General features: G+C 43.1%; 2 protein-coding genes across 6 annotated transcripts in view; one reads left to right on the top strand and one right to left on the bottom strand.

Moving 5' to 3' along the window:
* MTOR (mechanistic target of rapamycin kinase) overlaps positions 1–23,578 on the top strand; it is a 133,187-nt gene that overhangs the window by 53,556 nt on the left and 56,053 nt on the right. For all 5 annotated transcript variants that reach the window (XR_005056362.2, XM_036999744.2, XM_036999745.2 and 2 more), the window contains exons 27-28: positions 1,624–1,786; positions 1,924–2,069. Coding sequence is in view for 4 of the 5 variants with exons in the window: in XM_036999744.2 (XP_036855639.1) it covers positions 1,624–1,786; positions 1,924–2,069 (309 nt within the window). In the remaining variant the exon portion in view is untranslated. The remainder of the gene's footprint in view (positions 1–1,623; positions 1,787–1,923; positions 2,070–23,578) is intronic.
* ANGPTL7 (angiopoietin like 7) lies at positions 7,991–14,059 on the bottom strand. The gene is made up of 5 exons (XM_017649971.3): positions 13,409–14,059; positions 10,987–11,087; positions 10,200–10,394; positions 9,349–9,547; positions 7,991–9,118 (listed from the first exon to the last, which is right to left on the bottom strand). The coding sequence occupies exons 1-5, from the start codon at positions 13,776–13,778 to the stop codon at positions 8,949–8,951; spliced, it is 1,035 nt and encodes a 344-aa protein (XP_017505460.1). The 5' UTR covers positions 13,779–14,059; the 3' UTR covers positions 7,991–8,948.

Genomic DNA, 23,578 nt, shown 5'->3' with positions numbered 1-23,578 from the left:
ATAATGTTCCTCATGTAATTATACAGTAATGATACCAAAAAAAAAAAAAGTTATACCCTGAAGATTATCTGTAGGCAGGAAGGTAAAGAAATGATTATTTTCTTTTATCTTTTTGCCTTTTTTCCAAAATATTCTACAATGGAGTTGTATTATTTATGATGAGGCATAAAATGGTGATTTAATTAACAAACAGCCATCCTCTCATTAGCATGTAACAAAAAGCAGTGCGTTTCATTTTAGTCAGCACAGCTGGTTTGCTGTTGGGAGTGTATTTAGCAGTAGAGTCATGGTCACTGACACTGTGGCTTTGATGCCATGATTTGGTTCATCTAATTTTTTTCAAGTATTTTTTAATGCTTGAAAAAGTAGTTCCTAGGAGTTCCCTGTTTGCATAGTGTGCAGATTGCGTATGCTCAGAGGACACAGTGTCCCTCTCTCTTGCTCCTCCTCACTTTTTGGGCACAGTGTCATCTGAAAGAGACTTGTGAAAAATACACATATGTGTTTTTCCCCTTTGTGCCACATATGTTCATTTGGGGTCGCATGTGATCTTGGACCTCGATCAGAAACCTTATTTCTTAATTTACACAGGGTTTCTTTCAGTCTTCATGTTATCCTTAGAATTTCAAAATTTTTTTTCCCAGCAGATTCCAAAATTCTATACACTGGTCTGACTTAACCTTTTTAATATGTATGTGTAATGTATATGTGGAGGTATCAGATGTTAAACCCATTCATTGCAGGCATATCCTGTTTCAACTCCCCTGCCCCAACATTCACCAAAAAAGAAGGGGTATGGTTAAAATTCAGATATCGGGTAGCAAATCTGTCTTTGTGATGCTATTGTGATTTAAAGTAGTTACAGTAATCTTTGAAAGGCACAGCTGGTGCCAGGTCATTGTAAAGGCTCCTGCTGGTAGAGACTGGCTTAAAGGACCTTTGAAGACTTAGGGATTTAGATTCTGTTTCCTAAAGTTTCTAGTTTCTTAAGTTCTCTTGTCATTTTGTGTATGACCTTCCAAGTAAGGGTTCTGATTACATTTTGAGAAGCAATAGCAGATCCTACCTTTGCCACTTCTGATCTTTGAAATTTGAACATTGCCTGAGAAGCATTTTCAAAAATCATTTGAAGATTACTATTTTATGAACCCGTTAATGCCGACTTCTATGTTAGAAGTTCCCCTTCTGCTCCTCCCCTCCAATGACAAGAAATGAAGTATAAACTGCCAAGAAATGTACCTGTGGAGAGAAGTTACTTTTGTCTGTTCTCTTCCCCCTCCCCCCACATTTCCTTGTATTTATACCTGTGTCACAATATTTATACCTGTGCTGTAAAATACAGTAGCCACCAGCCACGTGTGGTTATTGTAAGTTAATTACAGGTAAATAAAAGTTAAAATTCCATTCCTCAGTCACACTTAACAGAGTTCAAGTGCTCAGTGATCAGTGGCTACCATATTGGACAAGGAAGATAGAGATCATTCCCAACAAGTCCTACTGGCGAGCACTGGACTGTATAACCAAAATCAGTGATGCCATGAGAAGATTGATAGGTGTGACTGTGGCAATAGGCAGAGAGGCATGAGGCATTTGCAGCATCTTTCTCCACTCCTCTGCCTTTAGGGATCTCTTCAATGCTGCATTTGTGTCCTGCTGGTCTGAACTGAATGAGGACCAGCAGGATGAACTCATCCGAAGCATTGAATTAGCCCTCACCTCACAGGATATTGCTGAAGTCACACAAACCCTCTTGAACTTGGCTGAATTTATGGAACACAGTGACAAGGTGAGACTTTTCCCTATTGTCCAGATGGAGCCTGACGGGAAACCAGCTGGTGGGAGGGGAGAGACACCCATGAAGCCTACTCTTGTTTGTGCCCTGTCTGCAATTTTCCTGTGCTATGGGGATCTGCTCTCCTCTAGGGCCCCCTGCCATTGAGAGATGACAATGGCATTGTTCTGCTGGGTGAGAGGGCTGCCAAGTGCCGAGCCTATGCCAAAGCGCTACACTACAAAGAACTGGAGTTCCAGAAAGGTCCCACCCCCGCCATCCTAGAGTCTCTCATCAGGTAGGCTATAACCCCTTTTTAATTGCTGCCTTCAGCTAAAATAACCTGTTTTCTGCCACTGCCTTGTGCCATTTCACTAGAGATGCTTGGAGACTTCTGATCCGTGAAATCTGCCTTTGGGGCTGCCAGCTCATTTAAATGAGATGTGGCTGCAGATGGCTCTCCCCAGTGTTCTAGCCATAATTGTCATTTCTGTTGACCCATAGTACATGGGCTCCTGTTGTTTTCCAGCCTGTGCTTGTTTGTCCCAGTGAAATCAGTCTAGAAGCAATTCTGTGGCAACAGCAATGTAAAAAAGATAGATTTTTATATTTGGGTTAGATAGTACTCTCTGGGGCAGGAGAAGGAAGTGCTGGTTCCTGCGCCTCAAAGGCAGGATTTTATTGCCAGAATCTTCCTCCTCTGGAGTTCTGTGAATATAAAAGGCTGAGCAAAGTCTGAGATTCACTGGTCTTTTCCCCTGGTTTGGTTATTTCTCTCCTCTCGTCAAATGGTTTTGAGTCTTCTGGGTATGGAAAAAATAGGTTGTTTAATAAATTTTCTGCAGTTACAAAATTACAAGCAGCCCGAAATGTTAGTTTCAGCTCCTAGAGAACCATTCACTTCCCCTAATGATTATCAGAGAATATTAACTCTGGGATCTAATTATCTGCACATAAATGCTAACATGGTTGATGATTTCACTACAAATAGTTTAGGGAAAAATCACCTGGCCAGTAAGTACCTCCTTTGTGGCTGAAACAGTCTGCTGTATATGGTGCCTCCTTCATTTGAGAGGATAAACAAATAGCCAAGTTCTCTGCTTGCTGTGCTTCTGAGTATATGCTAAAAAGTGTTCTTTAAACACTTGAAAAAGTGGCCAGAAAGATAGAAATAGAATCATATTTTTGCATAAATAAATCGTATTTTGAGAGGATGATGATTTCTGAAATACCACATAGGAACAGTTATAAACGTGCCATCCGATGGGGTAGGCATCAGTTTCAAATTAGGCACAGCAAATGTGAAAACCTGCATTTCTTCCTCTCATCTCTGGCTTAGGTAATGTAATCTTCTTTGGTAACCAACAGAAAAATCTGGTAACTGAGTATAATAACTTCAATGTCAACTAGCCAGTTTTGCATATTAATTTCTATGCTAACCTTATTTGGTTTCATAACCCTCTGAAACCTTCCTCATCTCAACCCAGGTTTTTCTCCGTAGTTGAGACAAACATAGAAACATCAATATTTATACAAGTTTGTGGTAGAAGGATATAGTCAGAAGCCTGTATAAGTGTCCAAGAAGGTCATTTACCTTCTTAAGCCAATACAATTAAAAGTAAGTCCTAAGAATTTTCTGCAGATTGATCTAGACTTTAGGAAAACAAACAAAACCTCCATTCCTAGGTAAAGCCAGTGCTCTAAGCTCTGTGCTATTTCCTAGCTTTATTCAGCTCACCTTGCCTCCCATCAGTTGGTCTGGATCTTCCCAGTATGCTGCTTTTTTGTGTCTATTTCAGCCTTTCCTACTAATTTTGTGAAACTGCTTTTCCTAAGCACCATTGTGATTTTCTGCTATCGCTTTCACTGCAGAAAGTTTTAAGAAACATCCTTAGGCAAAGCCGCTCTTACTGAATCTGCTCTCTGAGACACCCTAGTCTTCTGGGTGAGCCTTGTGGAAACTCCTCCCAGGGATCAGAGGTGGTTGTACATCCCTGAGTTGCTGCTTTTGGTCTGGTTTTGGGGAGACATTGCTCTTCAGTAGTAGACAGAATTCCCTTCTTCACAGTGGCTTCTGGAGAGCCTCTGTCTGCATTCCTCGCCCAACACCAACAAATTAAAGGCATCTGATCTGTTGTCTGTTGCTCTCCCTTCTCCAGCTTTATTTTACCTTTCTTACCCTTATTTTCCCTTTACTATTTGTCCACTTTTTAAAAGCTTATTCTACATTTGAATCAACTACCTTAAATTCCCTTTGAAACAATCAGGTTTAACTGTACACAGAAACATCTTTGCACAGTTGTCTCTTACTTTTTGTTTTTTGTTTCAAAAGGCTGTGCTGTGCTGACAATATTGTTCTCTTGCTGCTGAATCAATCTGTCTTCCTACCTACTGACACTTTTACCTCTCTGCACCAGGACGTCTTAAATCCCAAATAATTCTGAAATCAAGGCTAACCCTGAGACAGCATAAATTACTCCCATCTCCTCAAAGCTCATATATATCAGTAAGTATAATTGCTTCTTAAGGAAACAGGATAAAATGGGTATTGGATTATTTGGAAACATATATACACACATGCTCTCCCACTCAGTTTTTACTTGGTTAGACCACAGCATCAGGGTAAAAGTCCAGTGTACTGCCAACCTAGACCACTCAGGCTGCTGTAACAAATCACCATGAGCTGGGAAGTCCAAGATCAGGGTGCCAGCATGGTTGGGTACTGGGGAGGACCCTTTTCCATGTTGCCAGATGGCTGACTTCTCTCTGTGTTTTCATGTGACAGAAAGCAGAGTACATGCTCCCTGGGGTGTCTTTTATAAAGGGCTCTAATCCCTTTCATGAAGTCTCTTCCCTTCTGGCCTAGTCACCTCCCAAAGACTCCACCTCCAAATATCATCACTTTGGGGATTAGTCTTCAACATACGAATTTGGGGGAACACATATATTCAGATTATAATATTCCTTCCCTGGCCCCCCAAATTCATGTTAGAAAACATGCAAAATTTATTTTGTTCCAACAGCCCCAAAAGTCATAATTCATCCTAGGATCAACTCTAAAGTCTCATCTAAACATCACCTAAATCAGGTATGGGTAAGACTCTAGGTCTGATTCATCTTGAGGCAGAATTTGTCTCCAGGTGTGAACCTGTAAAACCAAAGAAGTTATATGCTTCCCAAGTACACTGATGGGACAGGGGAGGATAGACATCCCCATTCTTAAAGGGAGAAACAGGAAGAAGGAAGGGGTGACAAGTGCAAAACTGAGCAAGGCAAACTTCCTCACCTCTCAAGTCCTGAGAATAATCCCATTTGGCTGGATCTTCTGCCCTCCAAACCCTCTGGGGTGACAGTCTGCCTTCTGGACCCACTGGGGTGCAGTCCTGCCCCTGCAGCTCCTCCAGGCAGGCAGCTCTTCCAAGAGGCTTTGCCCCCGTAGCTTTGGGCAGAGTTTACCTGGCCTGTTAAAAGCAAGGCAATGGTCCGCCCCCCCCTTTTTTTTGATACTGTTATATTTTTGGTGGGGGTTTTTTTTGGTATCATTAATATACAATTACATGAGCAACATTGTGGTTACTAGATTCCCCCCATCATCAAGTCCCCACCACATACCCCATTACAGTCACTGTCCATCAGTGTAGTAAGATGCTATAGAGTCACTACTTGTCTTCTCTGTGCTATACTGCCTTCCCCATGCCCCCTCCCACATTATGTGTGCTAATTGTAATGCCCCTTTTTCCCCTTATCCCTCCCCAGTCCCTTTCCCTTTGGTAACTGTTAGTCCATTCTTGGGTTCTGTGAGTCTGCTGCTGTTTTGTTCCTTCCGTTTTTTCTTTGTTCTTATATTCCACAGATGAGTGAAATCATTTGGTACTTGTTTTTCTCTGACTTATTTCACTGAGCATAATACCTTCTAGCACCATCCATGTTGTTGCAGATGGTAGGATTTGTTTTCTTCTTATGGCTGAATAATATTCCATTGTGTATATGTACCACATCTTCTTTAGCCATTCATCTACTGATGGACACTTAGGTTGCTTCCATTTCTTGGCTATTGTAAACAGTGCTGCGATAAACATAGGGGTGCATCTGTCTTTTTGAAACTGGGCTGCGCATTCTCAGTGTAAATTCCTAGGAGTGGAATTCCTGGGTCAAATGGTATTTCTATTTTGAGTTTTTTGAGGAACCTCCATACTGCTTTCCGCAATGGTTGAACTAATTTACATTCCCATCAGCAGTGTAGGAGGGGGTTCCCCTTTCTCCACATCCTTGTCAGCATTTGTTGTTGGTGGTGCCCCTTTTAAAAAAACGAAGAGACAGCCCTGATCTCTGAATCACCTTCAGCATCTTTCTTACCCTCTCTTAAAGAATAGTGCACGTTCACTGCAGGGTAGTCCCGCAGTCCTCTCCTTTCAAAACTAAGAAGTCCCAACAGCCTTCCTTTATCCTCCTGTCTCTTTGTCGTTCAGACTGGCTTGGTAGTTTCCTGCTAGGGTAGCCGATTAGGTCCGTACTAATTTCCATATCACAGCATCATGTAGCCAAACTTGTAGTGTTCTCTTCCAAACACTTTCTCATTTTTTACAATATGGATAGGCTAAGAATTTTCCAAAATCTGTAAGTTCTGGTTTATTTTTGCTTAATATTGCTATCACCAAGTTGTTTCTCTCCCTCACATTTACCATAAGCAGTCAGAAGGAGCCAAGCCAGTCCTTTAACACTTTACGTAGAAATCTCCTCAGCTAAATGCCCAATTTTCAATGCTTACAAGTTCTACCTCCACAAGACACTAGAAAATGGACACAATTCAACCTTTTTTTTTTGTCATTTTATAACAGGATTGCCCTTTCTCTTTCCAGTAACACAGTCCTCATTTGCATCTGAAAATTCATCAGAATGGCCTTTACTGTCCATATTTCCACTAACATCCTGTTCATGATTACTTAGGTAATCTCTAAGAAGACAGAGGCTTTCTTTCCAGTTGTCCTCTTTCCTTTCAGAGACCTCATCAGAATTGCCTTTAGAGTCCCTTCATGGCATCTAGGCTTTTCTAGCAGGCACCCTCAAAGCCCTCCTTCCAGCCTCTGCCTGTTACCCAGGTCCACAGCCACTTCCACATCTCTAGGTATTTGCTCCTGAGCACCTCACTTCTTGGTACCGATTTCTTGTCTGAATTCATTTGGGCTGCTATAACAAAATGCCATAGCCTGGGTGCCTTAAATAACAGATGTCTATTTCTCATAATTCTGGAGGCTGGGAAGTTCAACCTCAGGGGCCAGCATGGTTGGGGACTGGTGAGTACCCTCCTCCGTGTTGCACACTGCCAATTTCTTACTGTGTCCTCAAGTGGCAAAGAGCAAAGAGTACTTGCCCTCTAGGGGCTTTTATATGGACACTGATCCCATTTTGGGGATCTCTATCTCCATGACTAATCACCTTACCAAAAATGTTTCTGATTGAGACATCTATAGAATTAAAGATACAAAACAGCCAGTGCTTACTAAATGGACATGCAGCTCTAACTGCCTGTCAAGCCTAATCTTTTTCATACTTTTGGGAACTTCTCTTCTCATGTGTCTTAGAGGATATGGTCAGAACCAAATGTTCTTTACCTTCAGGAGTGACACTGAGGTCTCCCAGTTCTGGATGGTTCTGCCCTCTTTGAGGTCACAGATTGTGTTGTGACGGTCTCTGAGTCCTTGGTATCCATCAGTAGCACCAGAGAGGCACTTTACAAGTTGTAGTTACAGTCAGTATATGCACCACTGTGGGTTAGTGTCTGGGAATACTCTGTTCTTTAATAGCTGCTCTCCCCTCTCCCTCTACCCAACTCTCTGAGAAATTTTCCCAGAAGGTGAGGTCAACCACAGAGGCTGACTTTAAGTCTTGGTTTTTTGTTTTTTATGGTAACATTTTTTTTTCCAACATTAACCTTGTCACAAAAAGTTCATACCTAAGTTACTCAATTGTGTAAATATAAAAAGTATTTTGAAGCCAAGTGATGACTTTGGCCTCTGTCAGGATTAGGTGGGTGGGCCAGTATCTGACCCCTTCCAATGGCTGCTGCCCTTTTTGGCCCTCGTTTTTTCGTTTTGGCTTCCTGCTTCTCCTTTGGTTTCCCTGAAGACCGCAAGACTCTTTCTCACTGGTGACCCTCTGGTTTTTCAGTTAAACTTCTTGCCATACTCTAAATAAATGGTAATGGTAATAATTGAAAAACAAGTTTTAAAAGAGTTTATTGTAGAAGGAAAAGAAACTGAATGTATAAATCAAACTACAATTTTTCTTACAAAGCAAAATGCATATGTACAGCATGAATTATTAACCATAGTGTAATCTACCTCCCTTCTTCAGCCATTTTTTATAGACAAGATAAAAAAGGAAGCTCTTTGAGCTCTTTCCTTATAAAGTAAATAAAAGTAAATATATCTATGTTGACTAAAATATTGAATATTTTAAAGAAGTTTTGTGCAAGCATGCGCAAGTGACTTTCCCCCAGCTCCACTTGGAGCTCCCCAGCCACTGCTAGACCCACTGTGTGTCTGCCAGTGCTGTACCCTGACTGAGGCCGTGAAGGGGAGGTGCTTCAAGGACAGATGCAAGGCCCAGTGCCCTCAAGTTTCCTCCAAGCAACTCCAGCCTGGGTCAGTTCACCTCCAGCAGAACAATTTTTGTCTTAAAAAAAAAAGTGTAGACTGAAAGTAATTTCACTGGATTTAAAAATAGAAACTCCTCTACTCCACCACCTTCTTTCACACCTTTCTCTACCACCCCAAGGCCTCTCCTTGAGAATCAAAATAATATGGTTCTTTTTAGCAAAGGGATTTGTTTTCTGCCCTCACATAACCTCGGCCATAAAGTAAATAGAGAAAATTATTTCACAGGAAAATCGTGTAGAAAGGAGAAGTTGCTGCCATGATAGGGATCACTGGCAGAAAGAGCCCCCTCAGGGCCGCCTCCTGAGAAGTGTGTGTGTCAGGACCCATTGTGTCTAAAAGCTTCATCCCGTTGACAGTAACATCCTGGGTATGTATAATTTATCGTGCTTCTCAGAGACTTACTCTCTCAGTGGAGAGTATAGGCCCCTCCCCTTTCTGTATTCTCTTCCTCTCCTCTGCCCTTGCCCAGCCTCCATTTGTCCCAATTTCTCTAGCCCTGCTCCACAGCAGGCCTCCTTTTAGGGCTTGAAGTCTTCTGGGCGTATTTTCATCTCTACCCGTTTGAGGGAGTAGGTAGACCCATGCCAGCCATACCAGGTGATGCCATCCAGGTGCTGGTTGTGCTCTCCAAGGCGGTAGTAAATGCCATTGAGGTTGGAGTCTGTGCAGCAGTTGTACCAGTATCCACCTGGCACAAAAAAACAGCAGTGCTAGTAAGCAGAGTTCATCCTCCCCTGGGAAATAGCTGAGAGACCGGACATCAGGGATTTGTTTTTTTAACGGTAGCTAAGCAATTATGGCAATGTCAACAAGAAGTGCAAAAGCCAGAACACCAACTGTGCAGTTAGAAATTCAGCCTTTCTCCTCAAGTGGGACTGTGGGCTTATACCTGAACTTGCCCGCACCCTTAAATCTCACCTTTGCGTAGCTGGGCGCACTTGTCTAAGCAGTTGTCATTGTCCTTGTCCTTGGTGCTGAAGGCTGTGCTGTTATGATAGATGAGGGCATCATTCCCCACGTTCCCACTGTAGTTCCCCAGGAAGAGGCGATAGCTGTTTAGTTCATTGCCCAAAATAAAGTGGCTGTACTCAGCATAGCGCATGTTGCCCTCCCAGTCCTGAGAGGGAGGAGGCAGAGCCTTAGAAAACTGTGGCCAGGGCTTCATTTCATATCCCCCTGTACCTCTTCTCTCTCTCCATCCCACAGCCATACAACTTTTTACTGCTGGGAGTCTAGTAAGACTTTATTACTTGTTTACCTCTAGTTTACCACACTTACCTGGGAATCAGAAAACAAGGGTCCTAAGTCAGACTTCTCTCCTGAGTCACCATATGGCCTTGATTAGTCTCTCTGTATCCCCTCACTTCCCTATCTGTGACGTGTAGATGTGTGGTTTTGTCGTGTCCTACTCAGAGATGCCATAGAGTAATTTGAGAATATATTGATGCTTCAAGGTCTTTGATGAGAGTTACCAACCAGTAAGATTTGCACATAGAGGACCTCATGTCCCGGGCCAGTGGTTAGTCCAGCTAACTGTTGGGTTACTCTGCTTTGAGCTAAGTCCAGCTTCTTGTGTATCTGCAGCCTCACTTTTGTGAAAAATAGGAGAAAAACATATTCTTCCTCAACTGTACTACAACCTGCAGAAAAACCACTGTAATAAACATATAAGCCTATGGTGAATAAGAATAGGAATGACATCCCTATAGCTGTGCACAGTTGTATGTGGCAGCCTGATCCAGTCCTGGGGACCCAGGCCTTGTGCTCACCTCCAGCTCCACACGTAGCCGAGTTGGCCGTCTAGAGAGCCGGTGGATGTGTTCATTCCCCAGCCAGAAGTCCCCACGGGTGCTGCCAAAGCCCTGTTTGTACTGCTTCCAGTCCCGGTAGAAGGAGACAAGGCCACTCTTTCGTCTCTGAATGGTGGTCCAGCCACCCCCTGATGTCTCCATGTCACAGAACACCTGGAGCAGAGAGGATATTCTGGTCAGGGACCCACAGAGGCGAGGCGGCAGGAGGGCGAGGGCAGGCCTCAGCACCTTTCTCCCCTCCCCCAGAGGCAGTGGATGCATGCACTTCCATTGTCACCTAGGCTCCCTCTGGCGGCGGTACTACCCACGTGCTGGCAAGCTGGGGCAAGGTGGTTTGCAGAGGAAGAATTATCAGCACTGAGGAGGGGGTGAGTGCACGTAGTTGGAAGGGAAGAAAGTTCAGGCACTCCTGGTAATGCCTCTACACCTAACCTCTGTTATCCTCTCCCAGAGAGCAGCTGCTCTAGAACTTGGCAGGAGATTTCAACTAGTTAAGTGTGGTTATAAAATTATCTAATCGATGTTAGACAGTTTGGTATTGGATAGTGATTTGAAGGGGCAAAACAAATGACTGGATTTTTTTTCCTCCATAAATTGAATGTTTGGATAGCTCTGGTATTTGATGTTTGCTTCTCTGCCTTGAGTTCCTTTACCTTTAGACTGTAACCAGCCCTGCTGTTCCCAGCCCTCGGAGGGGGTGGAGGACAGATGATGGAACGTGGGCACTGGGTTGTGATGGCCTCACCTCCAGCTCAGGGCTGCCCAGGAAGTCATCCGGAGGAAGCTTATACACTCCAGAGATGCGATAGTTCTTCTGGTAGAGAGACGAGCAGTCATAGATGGCATCTACAAAAGGGGCAAACCACAGATAGGAGTTGGCATCCAAACCCTGGGGTTCTGTAGCAAGCAGGCATTTCAGCTGCATCTAAATTGAAAGTTTAAAAACTGAGACTTCATTATTACCACAAAATTCACATGAGTGTTCTTTACTAGACAATGTCTGGGTTTTGGAGACATGGCATCAGGAGAAGAAGAGGGAGTGTGTTTTGGCTTCACTTGTGGTGGGGCTGCAGGATGGGGAAGCCCTTCACCTTGGTAGCGTCGAACAGATGGTTTCAGGTTAACTCAGAAGTAAATTATCTTGCTGTAGTTCTAGGCCATGAATTCTAGAAACATTACAATGTATGAGAGTCATGTGACAGATGCTCCTGTTTAAATTTCAACCTCTGGGACAGCCAGCCTCTATTACCGAATAAGCTACGAGTATCTCATAGGATCTAATTTGTTGTTTCGTGGTTTGTTTGTTTTTGTTGTTTTTCAGAGATAATGGTTATTGCCTACTAGGACCCTAAATAGGTTTTATAATCTTATCCCCCACCTTATTCTAACACTAATCTCAAATGAAAGTACAAGCGCTCTTGGAGGACTTCCCTGCCAACATTATTTTAAAAAGGAAATGAGAGCATTGCACAGGCTTGTTTTCACTCTGGGGTTAATTTAAATGCTTCCTTAGCTACCCTGGGGCTACTGCTTTCTGTCAGATTTTGTCTGAATGTCATTGTTGTGAATATGGAAGAGACAGCCTTTCCTGAAAGGATTCAGAGGACTCTCCCTGCCCAGGAGATGCTTCCTGCCCTCTGTGTCTTGCGATCCCTGGGGGGAGTGGGGCGGGGGGCTGCACTGAGCTTTCAAGAAGAGCACAGATTGCAATTGATAGCACTTCTGCTGTGGGAACTGTCCCAGGCAGAGCACATGTGGGAGGGAGAGGGGAGTCGCTGGCCTTCTCTCCATCAGAGTTCTTCACTTCCTATTACTGAGGAAAGCAGCAGCTTCCTGCTTTCTCCTGGGGCTGTCTGCTTACAAAGTGTAAGGGTCACCCAGCACCTGGTAATAGAGAAGAAAAATGAGGAAGATGTCCAGGCCCAGCAGGAGAGCTGCACTTGGCCGCAGGAAACTGCCTACTGACAGGTGAGAAGACCCCTGTTTGGGGAGCGGGAAGTAGCAGGGTCAGATTCTTCTGCCTGGCCTGGTCTTCCATGTATCTGGTTTCATCTCAGAGACCAAGTCAGGACTCACTTGTCTGGAAAATGGATGCAAATACCTTTCTAGTCCTGAACTGAGGACCAGGAAGTACATGCTTAGTGTTTTATGCATGTTGATTTAAGCTTCATTTTTAAGCTTTATTTCATGTTAACACTTTTTGTTCATTTGAGCTGAGTATAACCAGTGACTTACTCTGTACTTTGTTCTTGACTTGGTTTATAATGTGACCAAAAAGTTTCTATATCAGCAAGAATGGACATAACCATAGGATATGCTCCTTACAACTAACACTTTCCTGATAATCTCAGAAAATCAGAGTTCTCTCTGAACAATAAATTCACCTTGGCCCATCTGAGCCAAGCTAACTAGAAAGCCATTTTGCCAAAGAAAACATTAAATGTGTCTTATTTTTGACCTACTGAAAATCCAGATTTCACCATTGCACTGCCTTATCTCCTGTCTTATTGGGGAGAACTTTATTTGATATCAGGGGAAAAAATAGAAATATCAGAATTCAGGAAATTTGAGGAGCCTCACCTTTCCTGAACTCAAAAGAGTTCTTTAAATGGCTCTAGACAGTGTATACTTAATTCCAAGCCACTGAGAAAAGAGAGGACACAAAATTCCTTTAGTGCCCATTGTACTAAATCTTAGGGACATGAGAGAACTGTGTTCAGTAAAGTGCTTCCAAAGCAATAGATGTCAGTTTTGCTGTTCATTCCTGCTTCCTTGAGACTGAGGGTATAGCCTGTCAGCTCTGGGTAAGGACATGGACCAATCACAAAGACTTGAATTCTGTTTCTAGGACTTGCTGTGTCACTTTGGGCAAACCATATAATCTCTCGGTAATTCATAACCTTCACAATGCTCAAATATTGTGTGAATAAAGGGAAATGCAGGTATTGGGTAAATTTACAAAATATTAGATGCCAAAAGAAGAATTCCGTAAGCCTTCACTAAGGAGAAAATAGAGCTGGTGGCATGTACACAGGAAAGTATACTCCAGAAGAACTCCCAGTAATCATCCTGACAACCCAGTTACCGAGAAACAATGCTACAGACAGAACACACTTGGCTGTTTTCCGGGGAGCAGGGTGAGCAGCGTGAGGACACATTCTCCTTACCTGCCGAGGTCTGAGTGACAGTCTGAGCCGCCTGCAGCTGCATAATGTCAATCTGGTTATTCATTTCGGAGTACTTGCTCTCAGCATCTGTGAGCCGGGACTCCATGCGCTTGGTGTTGCTCTCCAGTTCCATCACCTGCATGACCACGCTGACCCAGTCCCTCTCCTGCTTCTGGCTCACTTCACTCAACAGACTGCTTAGATTGGCCATCTGGGCCTTGAGCTCCTTCACCTCCTCACAGCAGGTGGCCACTTTGAGCTGTGTGGGTGTCTTGCGCTTAGGGGGCTTCTGTGGCCACACGGGGTGGCTGACAAAAGCCACAATGAAAATGCAGAGCCAGGTCACAGCTGAGAAGGTCTTTTTCATCATCTTTCGTGGGCCTGGATGAAAAAGATCTTCCTTTGAGGGAATCTAGGTGTGCTCAGTGGAGGTTCGCAAAGCTGCAGCACATTCCAGCCTTACACTTTCCCTCTTGATGTGCTCACCACTCCGTTGTTTTCTGCCTTTGCTTGCTCTTGCTTAGCCTTTCTCAAAACTTGAGTTTCCAAAAGTGCTGCTCAATTGAGTATCCTATCGTCCCTTCCCAAGCTGAGTGCTCTACAAACTCAGCATCTTAAATACGGTATGCTGCCCGCACCTCCAGCCCCCAGGTCCAGGCATGGTCCGTTAGCCCCTCCCAGCTCTTCTGGGAGGGTTAGGTGCCTTTTGGGTGAAGTCAGCGTAAACTTAGGCCAGAGGAAGGGAGGAGGGAGGCAGGGGTGAGTCTGTCTTTCTGCCTGCGCAGTCTCTGGGTTGAGACAAGAGGACTGAATTTGTGTGTTTCCAGTTTCACCTCTTTGATTATACCCTTGCCAGCCACTGGCTCGGCTCTCTCAGCAAGCAGGGCAGGGTCAGAAGAATTTCCAATTCCATTCTAAAGGTTATATAACCTTGGGGTAAGTGTAAGGTAGGCAAAGAGATTTGGGAATAAGGTCCTCCGCTCACCCAGGGAGGCCTGTTAATGTAATCCATGCTGTTTGTGCAAGGATCTGGTATGTTTTGTCATCCTGCTGAAAATGCTTTGAACAGGGCTGGTTTTTCCTTTCTCTGATCATCATGCAGTGTTTTACAAAATCTGATTTGATCTGATCTAACACTTTTCTCATATTTGAAAATATCCAATTTAGAAAAAGCTCTAGAAATAGAAGGATAGAGTAAACCTCCTAGGAAGCAAAAAAAGGCTTTGTAGTTTGTATCCACAGGATTTGCTTAGTTGTCTTTTTAATTTTTTTTTACATATTTTCTCCTTCATTAAAGAATCGGCCGTTACTAGCTTTTCATACTTGACATATGGCAAGGATATGTCACAGAATAGGGATGAAAATTCAAGACTGCTGGACATGGTTTTGAAATGGTCACCCACACTTCTGTCAGTTTTTAGATAAAACAGGGAACAGGCCCATCCTTTGCCCAGGGTTCAAAACATGGAAAACATATTAAACCATAGAGAAAAGAGTCCCTATCACCTAGTAAACCCATATCTGGAGTCCAGTTCCCCTCTTCCTATGCAATATAGTTTGCAAAAATCTGAAATTATTCTTTATGCTCTAAATATTATATATTCCTGAAAATAGGGCTATTGTAAATTTTTGTATACTGTATTTGAAGGACACTTCCTTTGAAAACAAATGGAAAATACCTGGGATTTCAGCAAATCTTAAATCCCTGAAATTAGCTTTCACTCAGAATGTATACAAAGGTCCCTCTGTCATTAAACAGTAAGTCTGTCTTTGGAACTTTTGCCATTTCCATGTTTTGGAGCCACTGAAGTAGTTCTTGAACTGTTGCCATTCAGTGTGGATCCTTCACACACAAACCTGATGCCTGTCAACCCTCAGATCTCCCAGAGTCCTTTTCAGGGCACGGCTTCTAGCTTCTTGGAAAGTCATTTCTGTTCAGGCAGCTAGAGTTAGCAAAGACATTTTTTCCCCCTGAATCAAAAAGCATCAGTGGGTCAGGTGGATAAGGGTGTGTTTTCTCACCTCCCTATTCTCCTTTGCCTGAAGGGGTGAGGATGTTGCGGGCACCCTATGGCAACTTGTCATTCTGCTCAGAAGAGTCTGTTTAGAATTGGCACTCTCAGCAACCCCTGCTCTCTGTTGGCAAATATCTAGCCCAGCCGGGCACTACAGTCTTAGCAACATGGAGTTCGTTTCACTAATGTGAACCTGGCCCCAGCTGTCTGCATCCAATAGGGTCTGTTAAAGTCCATGAGGACCTTCAAGTTGGTCTCCTGGCCATCAAATGACACTGAGCTTAAACCGTGTGCCACAGAAGTGCCATGTGCCGTACAGTCATAGGTAACATCACATGTGCCCCTGCTGTCTTAGAGCTTCTCTATGGCAACGTCACAGAGAAAACATCATGGAATAGTGGAGCTTTTTGGATTCCCAGCCAGCTTTTTGTTTGTTCGTCCCCGTAGTCACTTCCCCTGCCCAAACAGGAAAATGTTATGAATAGATTTTTATATCTGGGCAGAAAATGAATCAATCATTCATATCTGCAACCTATGTAGCAATCCTTTCTAAGAAAGATAGTTTGGATCAGAAGCATCTAGCTTTTAGCACAACTGCCTATGCTCTGACATTTATATTTCTGGAAACTTATTTCTAAGTAAAGCATAAGTTGGAGACAAAAGCTTTTCTTATTTGAAGATTTTCTTAGATCATCTAAATTGCCCAAATGTCAATAAACCCCCCAAAATTTTGAAAAAAGAAAAAACTAATTAAGAGTGTTTCTTATGCCAGAAGATTATCTATCCTTCACAAGGTCCACAATCCTGTGATGTCCTGGATTTTGAATTTCTAAGAGAAGGGGAAGTAAATCCTTGTTTGAGTACAGCTAAACTAGTAGAGGAAGCCAGGACTGGAGCGGTTCTCCATTCTCTGAGAGGCTTTTAATCCTCTCTCCACCCTTCAGTAACAAAGTGACCATAAAAATGGGAATTAACTGAGAAAAGGTGAAAACCTTTTGGACACTTTGTAGTTTTTCCCTTTATCCATGTTGCTGGTAGTTTAAAAGAATCAGCTTGGTGCTCCTGGGAAAGATGTTTTGAAAACAAAACTTATATTCTTAGTGAGAAAAGCCTCTGAGCTTTTACTTAAATTGGAAATTCCCAGACTTCACAATGTGGGCTACACTGCGTTGGGTTGGCACAATGAACTGGACCGCATTCAAGCAGCCTGGGGATTACAGAGCTGGGAAAGACCTAGGGATGGTCTCTCCTTCTACCCAGATGGGATGGGCATGCCTTATTTTCTTGAAAATATCCCTGTTGAAGAGACTCCTCTTTTTCTAATGTATTCCTCCCCCTATTCTTAAAGTGTTGCTTTCAAAATTGGTGAGAGAGAAATGGCTCCCCTGAGAACCAGACTCTCAGTTTGTTGAATGAATACATCTCAGAAGAACCTGCCTTGTTGTTAAATTGTATACTTCATGGCAATCTTTCACTTCTTCTGAAGTCTTTTAGTGAGTCACAGCTTGCCTTACTATATATATAGTCCTTTGACACTTGACGCTGCTGTCATTCAGTCCTATTTCTATCTCACCTGCAAGCCCAAGTCCATCACAGAAGGTATTTCCATCACCTCCCTATGCCTTCTAATGTGCCACTTCTCCCAAAGAGTACATCCTGGGTACATTAGAATTCTTTTCCCTCAGACCTCCTCTCAAGAGTCTACTATTTACTTATAGTACTTAGCAAAAAAGTGTGTCTCTAATCTCTCTCAGGACTTTGTAGCAAACATCTGTTCTGTTCACTAGCTTGCTCATTACAGAACATGGTGACAGTGCCGGCCCAGCCTCAAGTGCCCTGAAGTCTAGTTGGAGAGACAGACAGCGGAACTCTAGGACAGTGTGGCATGCTGAAATAGAGGACTCAGAGGAAGAGAAGTGCCCAACCAGATGAGGTTCTGAATGGCCTCCCAAGGCAAGTGGTACCAGGTTGTAAAGAAAAAGGAGGGGGAGAGGGCATTCTGAGCAAAGGTGCAGCTTGGCTTACTGGGAGAATAGAAGTCGTTGAGCATGGCTTAATAGTGACAGTTAAAGCTGGAAAGGTGGAGGGGAGCCAGGCCTCAGAGGCCTTAAGAGTCCATGTGAGGGATGTGATTGTTACTCTGGAGACAGAGGGGGTTGTGGAAGGAATCCAAGAAGCTTTTTAACTCTTGTTTGTTTTCCTGAGTCTCACTAGGAAGTGGCTTTTTGTAGTTGTCAGACAAGATTTTTAACTGGCAATGGGTGACTTAGAACATGAACATTTCTTAAAATTATATTGCATTCATATTAAGTGCCCTGAAGGGATCACCTGGCTTAAGGATGAAGGAGGCTGTATATGAAGGACTTTAAATATTTGGGTCTAGAATCAGATAAATCTGGGCTTTTATCCCTTCCCATCACTTAGAAGTTATATAATCTGGGCAAATGACTCAACTTCTCTGAGTTGACCAATCTGTGAAATGGAGATGAAAGTCATTATTACTTTATATCATAGGATTTTTATGAGGATTAAGTTAAATAAAGCAAAGGACTAAAAATAGCTAAGGCATTTTTGAATAAGACAAATAAATTTGGATCAACTATACTACTAGAAATTACAGTTTATCATAAAGCTGCATTAAGGATCTAAAGCAGTATAGTATTGACATAAGGATAGTCAAATAGATAAATGGGGCAGAATTAAGTGACCAGAAACAGACCCACATATTTATGAACACTTGATTTATGACAAGGTAGCACCACAGAACAGTTAGGATAAGACAGTCTTTCTAGTACCTTCTGCTGGGGCAGCCAGGTAAAGAAAGGGGAAGAAGCCTGTGAGACTTTGTACCTCACACCACACACCAAACTTCAAGTCCAGAGGAGATTTAAATTCTAAATGTGAAAGGTCAAACTGAAGCTTCCAGAAGACAATAAGGAATTATTTTTAGCATCTCAGGATAAGCAAAGGTATACTAACTATACAGGATAACATTATCAAATGCAATAGAAAGAGTCATTTTTGTTCATTAGAAGATACCAAGAAGATAACTCCAATGTATACCTCTGTGATTACTGTATCCAGAGTATATGTAGGACTCCTAGCAAACAATTTTTTTTAAAGGTAGCCACTTTAACTATTGGCCAGAGATACGAATAGCTTCTTATTTCACAGAAGAATATCCAAAAGGCAAAAAAACATGAAAAAGCTGCTCAAGCTCATCAGTCATTACAGAAATTCAAGTTAAAACTATAAAATGCTAGTGCATACCAACCAAAATGACCAAAAAGGAAAACACTGAAAATCTTGACAAAGATGTAGAGCATTTGAGATCATCATACGCTTCTGGTGGAAGCGTAAATTGATAAAACCACTTCAGAGGACAATTTTTCAGCATCTTCTAAAGCTGAACATACCCTGTAACCCAGCAGTTCTAGTGCTGGATATATTCCCACCAGAAATGCCAGCACACATACAGCAAAGACACGTGTAAGAACGTCCATAGTAACATCACTCATCATGGCCAAAAACTGAAAACAACCTAAATGCCCATCAACAGTGAGAAAGATAAATTGTGGCGTATTCACACGGTGAAATACTCTTCAGCAGTAGAAAGAAAAAACCATGGCGTGCAACACCAACATGCACAAACGTAATGTTGAATGTTTATATGAAGTTCAAACCTAGCAGAACTAACCAATTACGTCAGGTGTCAGATGAGCGTGAGGGGATGGGAAGGGAGCTGTGACTGGCAGAAGGCCCGGCTGCATTAGGGATGCTGGCAGTGTGTTGTGCTCTGTCTCTTGGTTTGGGTGGTAGTTAAAAGGGTATCTTTACATTGTGATCACTTATCAAGCTATAACCATGTATACTTTACTATGTATGTTTGCTGTACTTGGTACTTCAGCTAGGAAGTTTGTTTTTAAATAGTGCACTGAAACACTTAGAGTAGTCGGTGTCCAGCAAATATGAAGTATTCATTATTTAGGTATGCAATTATCATCTCATCAGAAAAGCCTTCCCTGCCCACCCAAATCTAAAGTCTCCCATGTTACTCTCTCTCTAAGTGCTCTGCTTTCTCCATGGTATTTACCTCCACACCACTTAAACTTCAGTTTGTTTTGGGTGATGTACCTCATTGACTGTTAGCTCTGTGGAAGCAAAGACCTTATCTGTCTGCTATACCACAGTAGCTCTAGTGTCTAGTACTTAGCACAAAGCCTAGGACAAAAGACATACTTAATTGGAACTTGTCAAATGAAGGAATGAATTCTCAACAGAAGGTTCTCTTCCCCTAAATAAACATCTGTTAATGGAGATGTAGTCTCTGTCCATGGTCACTGCTCGTGTGTTGTCATGGGAAGCTCTTCACTGCAAGGCACTGCAGTCTCATATGCCGTAAGTCCAATTTTCTTCTGTGGGTCTTAGTCATGGAATCACAGTGAGACCTGGAAGAGTTGAAATCATTTGGTTCAACCTTATTTTTAATCAGTAACTGGAGGTAGCATCCTTACTATATAATCACTTTGTCTCCCTGAAAACCATCAATTGGTGCCTCACCCCCTTCTTTACATATGAAAAGATGAGCGAGAGGACCACAACACATTTGGGGTAGGGTTTTATCCCACTCCAGTTTATTCTGGAGGCCTGTGTAACTCGCGTATCTGATTACTTCAACCTGCACTGGCCTGTCAGTTAACTTTCATCATAGCCTTAGGGGCCACATGTAGCAATTAAGAAGAAAGTAACATGACCCCATAAAAACGGCCATATTCTGGGCATCTGTATTCCTATAATTTATCCAGCAACCTAACAAATCTCCCCACAGGGGGATCAAATGCCCATTACACTACAATTGCAGAACATTACTCTTAGCCAGAGACCAGCCCCTGTCAACGGTGCAGCACAGGATCACAAGATTGTGCCCAGTCACCCTGGGACCTCAGAGCTTCCCTGCTGGCTGGACCGCTGCTGCCCACACTTTGGTAGCACTAATGGGAAAGAGGGCTGTAATTCTTCCAAAATGTTGGAGAAGTGAGCCCATTGTGCCTGAATGACCAGTTAACAGCAGGGGTGACTGGGCTTCAGAGTCTCCAAGCAAGCGGCTAGGTGGATAAACAAACCCACTCTGTCTTAATTCTAAACACATGTTCCCAGGGTGTCACTATTGTGTCCACTTGGAGTGTGAGTCCTGCGTTTACAGTTGTCCTGTGGCTTCCAGAAAAGGTACACAGTCTTATTCTTTTTTCACAACTCTGCAGAAGAAAAAGCACTCCATCCAGAGGGGTGAGGGTTTGCTCAAAGCTCCTCACTGCTTGGCAAAAATACATTCCAAACCTTGCTCATGCTGACTTCAAAAGTGTTAAGTGCCTCTAGGGATCTATACTCCCTGTAGAAGCTCCAGGTGGCAAAGAGCAGACAGGCAGAGGAGCCCACTTTGTGGCCAGAGCACAAACACAGGTGGTATCTTCCTTTTGGCCTCACCGTTTGCTTGAATGGCCTTTCACATCCAGCCAGCCCCAGGAGGTCAGGTCTCAGCAATCACAAGTAGAGTGTGAATTCATTTCTCTTAAGACTTCTACAGGTTCACTGTACAACAGCTAGCCTTTATAGAGCATCTTACCAACCCCAAGGAAAACTGCTTTTCTGTGCAGAAAGCTGGCTGTCAGTGAGCTGTAAGAAGGGAAGAGTCCTGGGATTTCTCCTGAAGATGTCCAAAAGGACAGAGGGGCTTTCATTGCAGCCAAAGACAATCTAAAGGGAGAAGTGTCTGTAGGTCATCAGTAAGCCTCGGCTCTTCTGCCGCGTAGAGCTCCCCTGCAGGAGTGCTTTGAGGTTGAATGAGACAACTCTTATGGTGAGTTAGAGAAACTGCCTCTGATTTTTATGTACCACTTATCAGAGGGGTGGGAAAAACTGCAGGCAGCTAAACTGTGTGACTGCTCTGAAGCCTCATGTAAACTGTATCGTGATTCAGAGAAGTTAAAGTGTGCATCTTTGAACTGATGAAATACAGGAGGTGCTGAGTTCCGCCACACAGCCACCTCTGACACAGCAGTAATGATGAAATGTAGCAGTGATGACACCACTGGTCTCTCCAAATTCTTTTGGACATCTCATTGGCTCTAAATCTTGGTAACCCAGTTACAGATTCACAGTGATCCTCTTCTGTCCACTTTTCCTTGCTAAGAAGTTAGGCATATTTTTTTTCTTCTCCCTGATCCCAGAATGGGCATCAGTATTTCTATAATGTGGCCTAACTCCTGAATGGAATAGAAGACTAGCTCACATCCTATCCAATTAAGTGTGGAGAGTTTAAAGTTGCCAAATCACTAGATGCCAGCTTGTGTAATTTTTGTTTCCCAACTTCATCCACATAATAGACTGAGTCAGAGCTTTTGAACACTGAGAAGCCAAGAAATCAAGATTTTACCCAAAATACCAACTCTGCTTTGAGTCAGAGTAATTGAAAATTACCGTTGGGTTCAGTCTGCCAGTCCTCTCTGCTTTTATTCCGCTTCACCTTTTCCTGATTGTTTCTTTTTAATTGTCTCTCTCAGAGCTCTTCATTTCACTCTGGATGTGAAGAAGCTGAAAGGAGGAGAAAAACCTCCAGGCACCACCAGAAAAGGAGTAGTGCTCATTGTCGTAGAATAAAAAGATAATGGCCAATTTGTCAGGAAGTGTTGACAAGAAAGATAAAGTTGGAAGTAATTAACTGGCTGACATGCTGGGAGTGATGCGCCTGCCAATAGCTCCCTAAATCACCCGGAGCCTTGGAAATGTGACAGCCATTCATCATTTTTACAACACGCCTCTGACAGGCCCCCGGGTTGGAAACCGGGCCAGCACAAATTGTGTGCTTTGACACTGAGGCTGTGCAGCCTCTCAGTGCCTTATGCTGGGTTGTTCCAGTGCACCCGGGCCCCTTGACCGCCTGGAGGTGCCAGGAGGTGCTGTGTAAAATGGGACAACTTGCCTGGCTTAGTATTGCTCAGCACTGTGTTTGCCCTCAAGGGATGGGCCCACTGATTCCCAGAGCTGACCTTGCAGACTCCTACAGGACAGATACTTGAAGAGCATAGAGAGCTGAATGTGCGCTTCTAGGCAGCCCTCCTGATGCCTCGTAATCTAATAAGGCTGTTCTCAGCCAGCCAAGAGGGTGCACCCACTAGACTGGTTACATGCGTGGGATCTAATGATGAATCCAGGATGAAATTATGCAGCTGTTAAAAGTAATTATGAAGACTGGATAAAGTGGGAAAAGCCTCTGTTATGTGAGAAAATGGAATACAAAATTCTGTGAAAGCTCTGGTCACCACTGTGTGTCAAATATGTATTTATACAGAATATGCAGAGGTGAAAATTGGGAAAGGTGATTAAACTGTTGTGAACATCCCTCCCCCAAATTTTTCTTAATTAAGAAAAAAAGATACACCCACCCCTGCCAATCTTGAGAAGATGGGCATTTTCTTTTTTTTAAAGGTATCATTGATATACACTCTTATGAAGGTTTCACGTGAAAAAGCATGTGGTTACGACATTCACCCATATTATCAAGCCCCCCCGTCCCATTGCAGTCACTGTCGATCAGTGTAGTAAGATGCCACAGAGTCACTACTTGTCTTCTCTGTGCTACACTGTCTTCCCCACGATCCCCCCCACAACATGAGTACTAGTCATAATACTCCTCAATCCCCTTCTCCCTCCCTCTCCACCCACCCTCCCCTAACCCTCCCCTTTGGTAACCGCTAGTCCCTTCTTGGAGTTTGTGAGTCTGCTGCTGTTTTATTCCTTCAGTTTTGCTTCATTGTTATACTCCACAAATGAGGGAAATCATTTGATATTTGTCTTTCTCTGCCTGACTTATTTCAGTGAGCATAATACCCTGTAGCTCCATCCATGTTGCAAATGGTAGGATTTCTTTCTGTCTTATGACTGAATAGTATTCCATTGTGTGAATGTACCACATCTTCTATATCCATTCATCTACTGATGGACACTTAGGTTGCTTCCATGTCTTGGCTGTTGTAAGCAGTGCTGCAATAAACATAGGGATGCATATGTCTTCTTGGCCATCTGAATTTCTTATTTGGAGAAGTGTCTGTTCATATCCTCTGCCCATTTTTTAATAGGGCTATTTGCTTTTTGGTTG

This window comes from Manis javanica, chromosome 4, assembly GCF_040802235.1.
Source record: "Manis javanica isolate MJ-LG chromosome 4, MJ_LKY, whole genome shotgun sequence".
NCBI classification, from domain to species: Eukaryota; Metazoa; Chordata; class Mammalia; order Pholidota; family Manidae; genus Manis; species Manis javanica.
Note: the sequence above shows the minus strand (reverse complement) of the source record. Positions and strands in the feature narration are given on the sequence as shown.

Excerpts from the sequence above, each read along its gene's own strand:
- ANGPTL7 (XM_017649971.3), bottom strand. The coding sequence starts at position 13,778 with ATGATGAAAAAGACCTTCTCAGCTGTGACCTGGCTCTGCATTTTCATT. Across the intron at positions 10,395-10,986 it reads TGGGCAGCCCTGAGCTGGAG|GTGTTCTGTGACATGGAGAC; the intron begins GTGAGGCCATCA and ends TCTCTGCTCCAG. Across the intron at positions 9,119-9,348 it reads GTGCGCCCAGCTACGCAAAG|GTGGATACTGGTACAACTGC; the intron begins GTGAGATTTAAG and ends TTTTTGTGCCAG.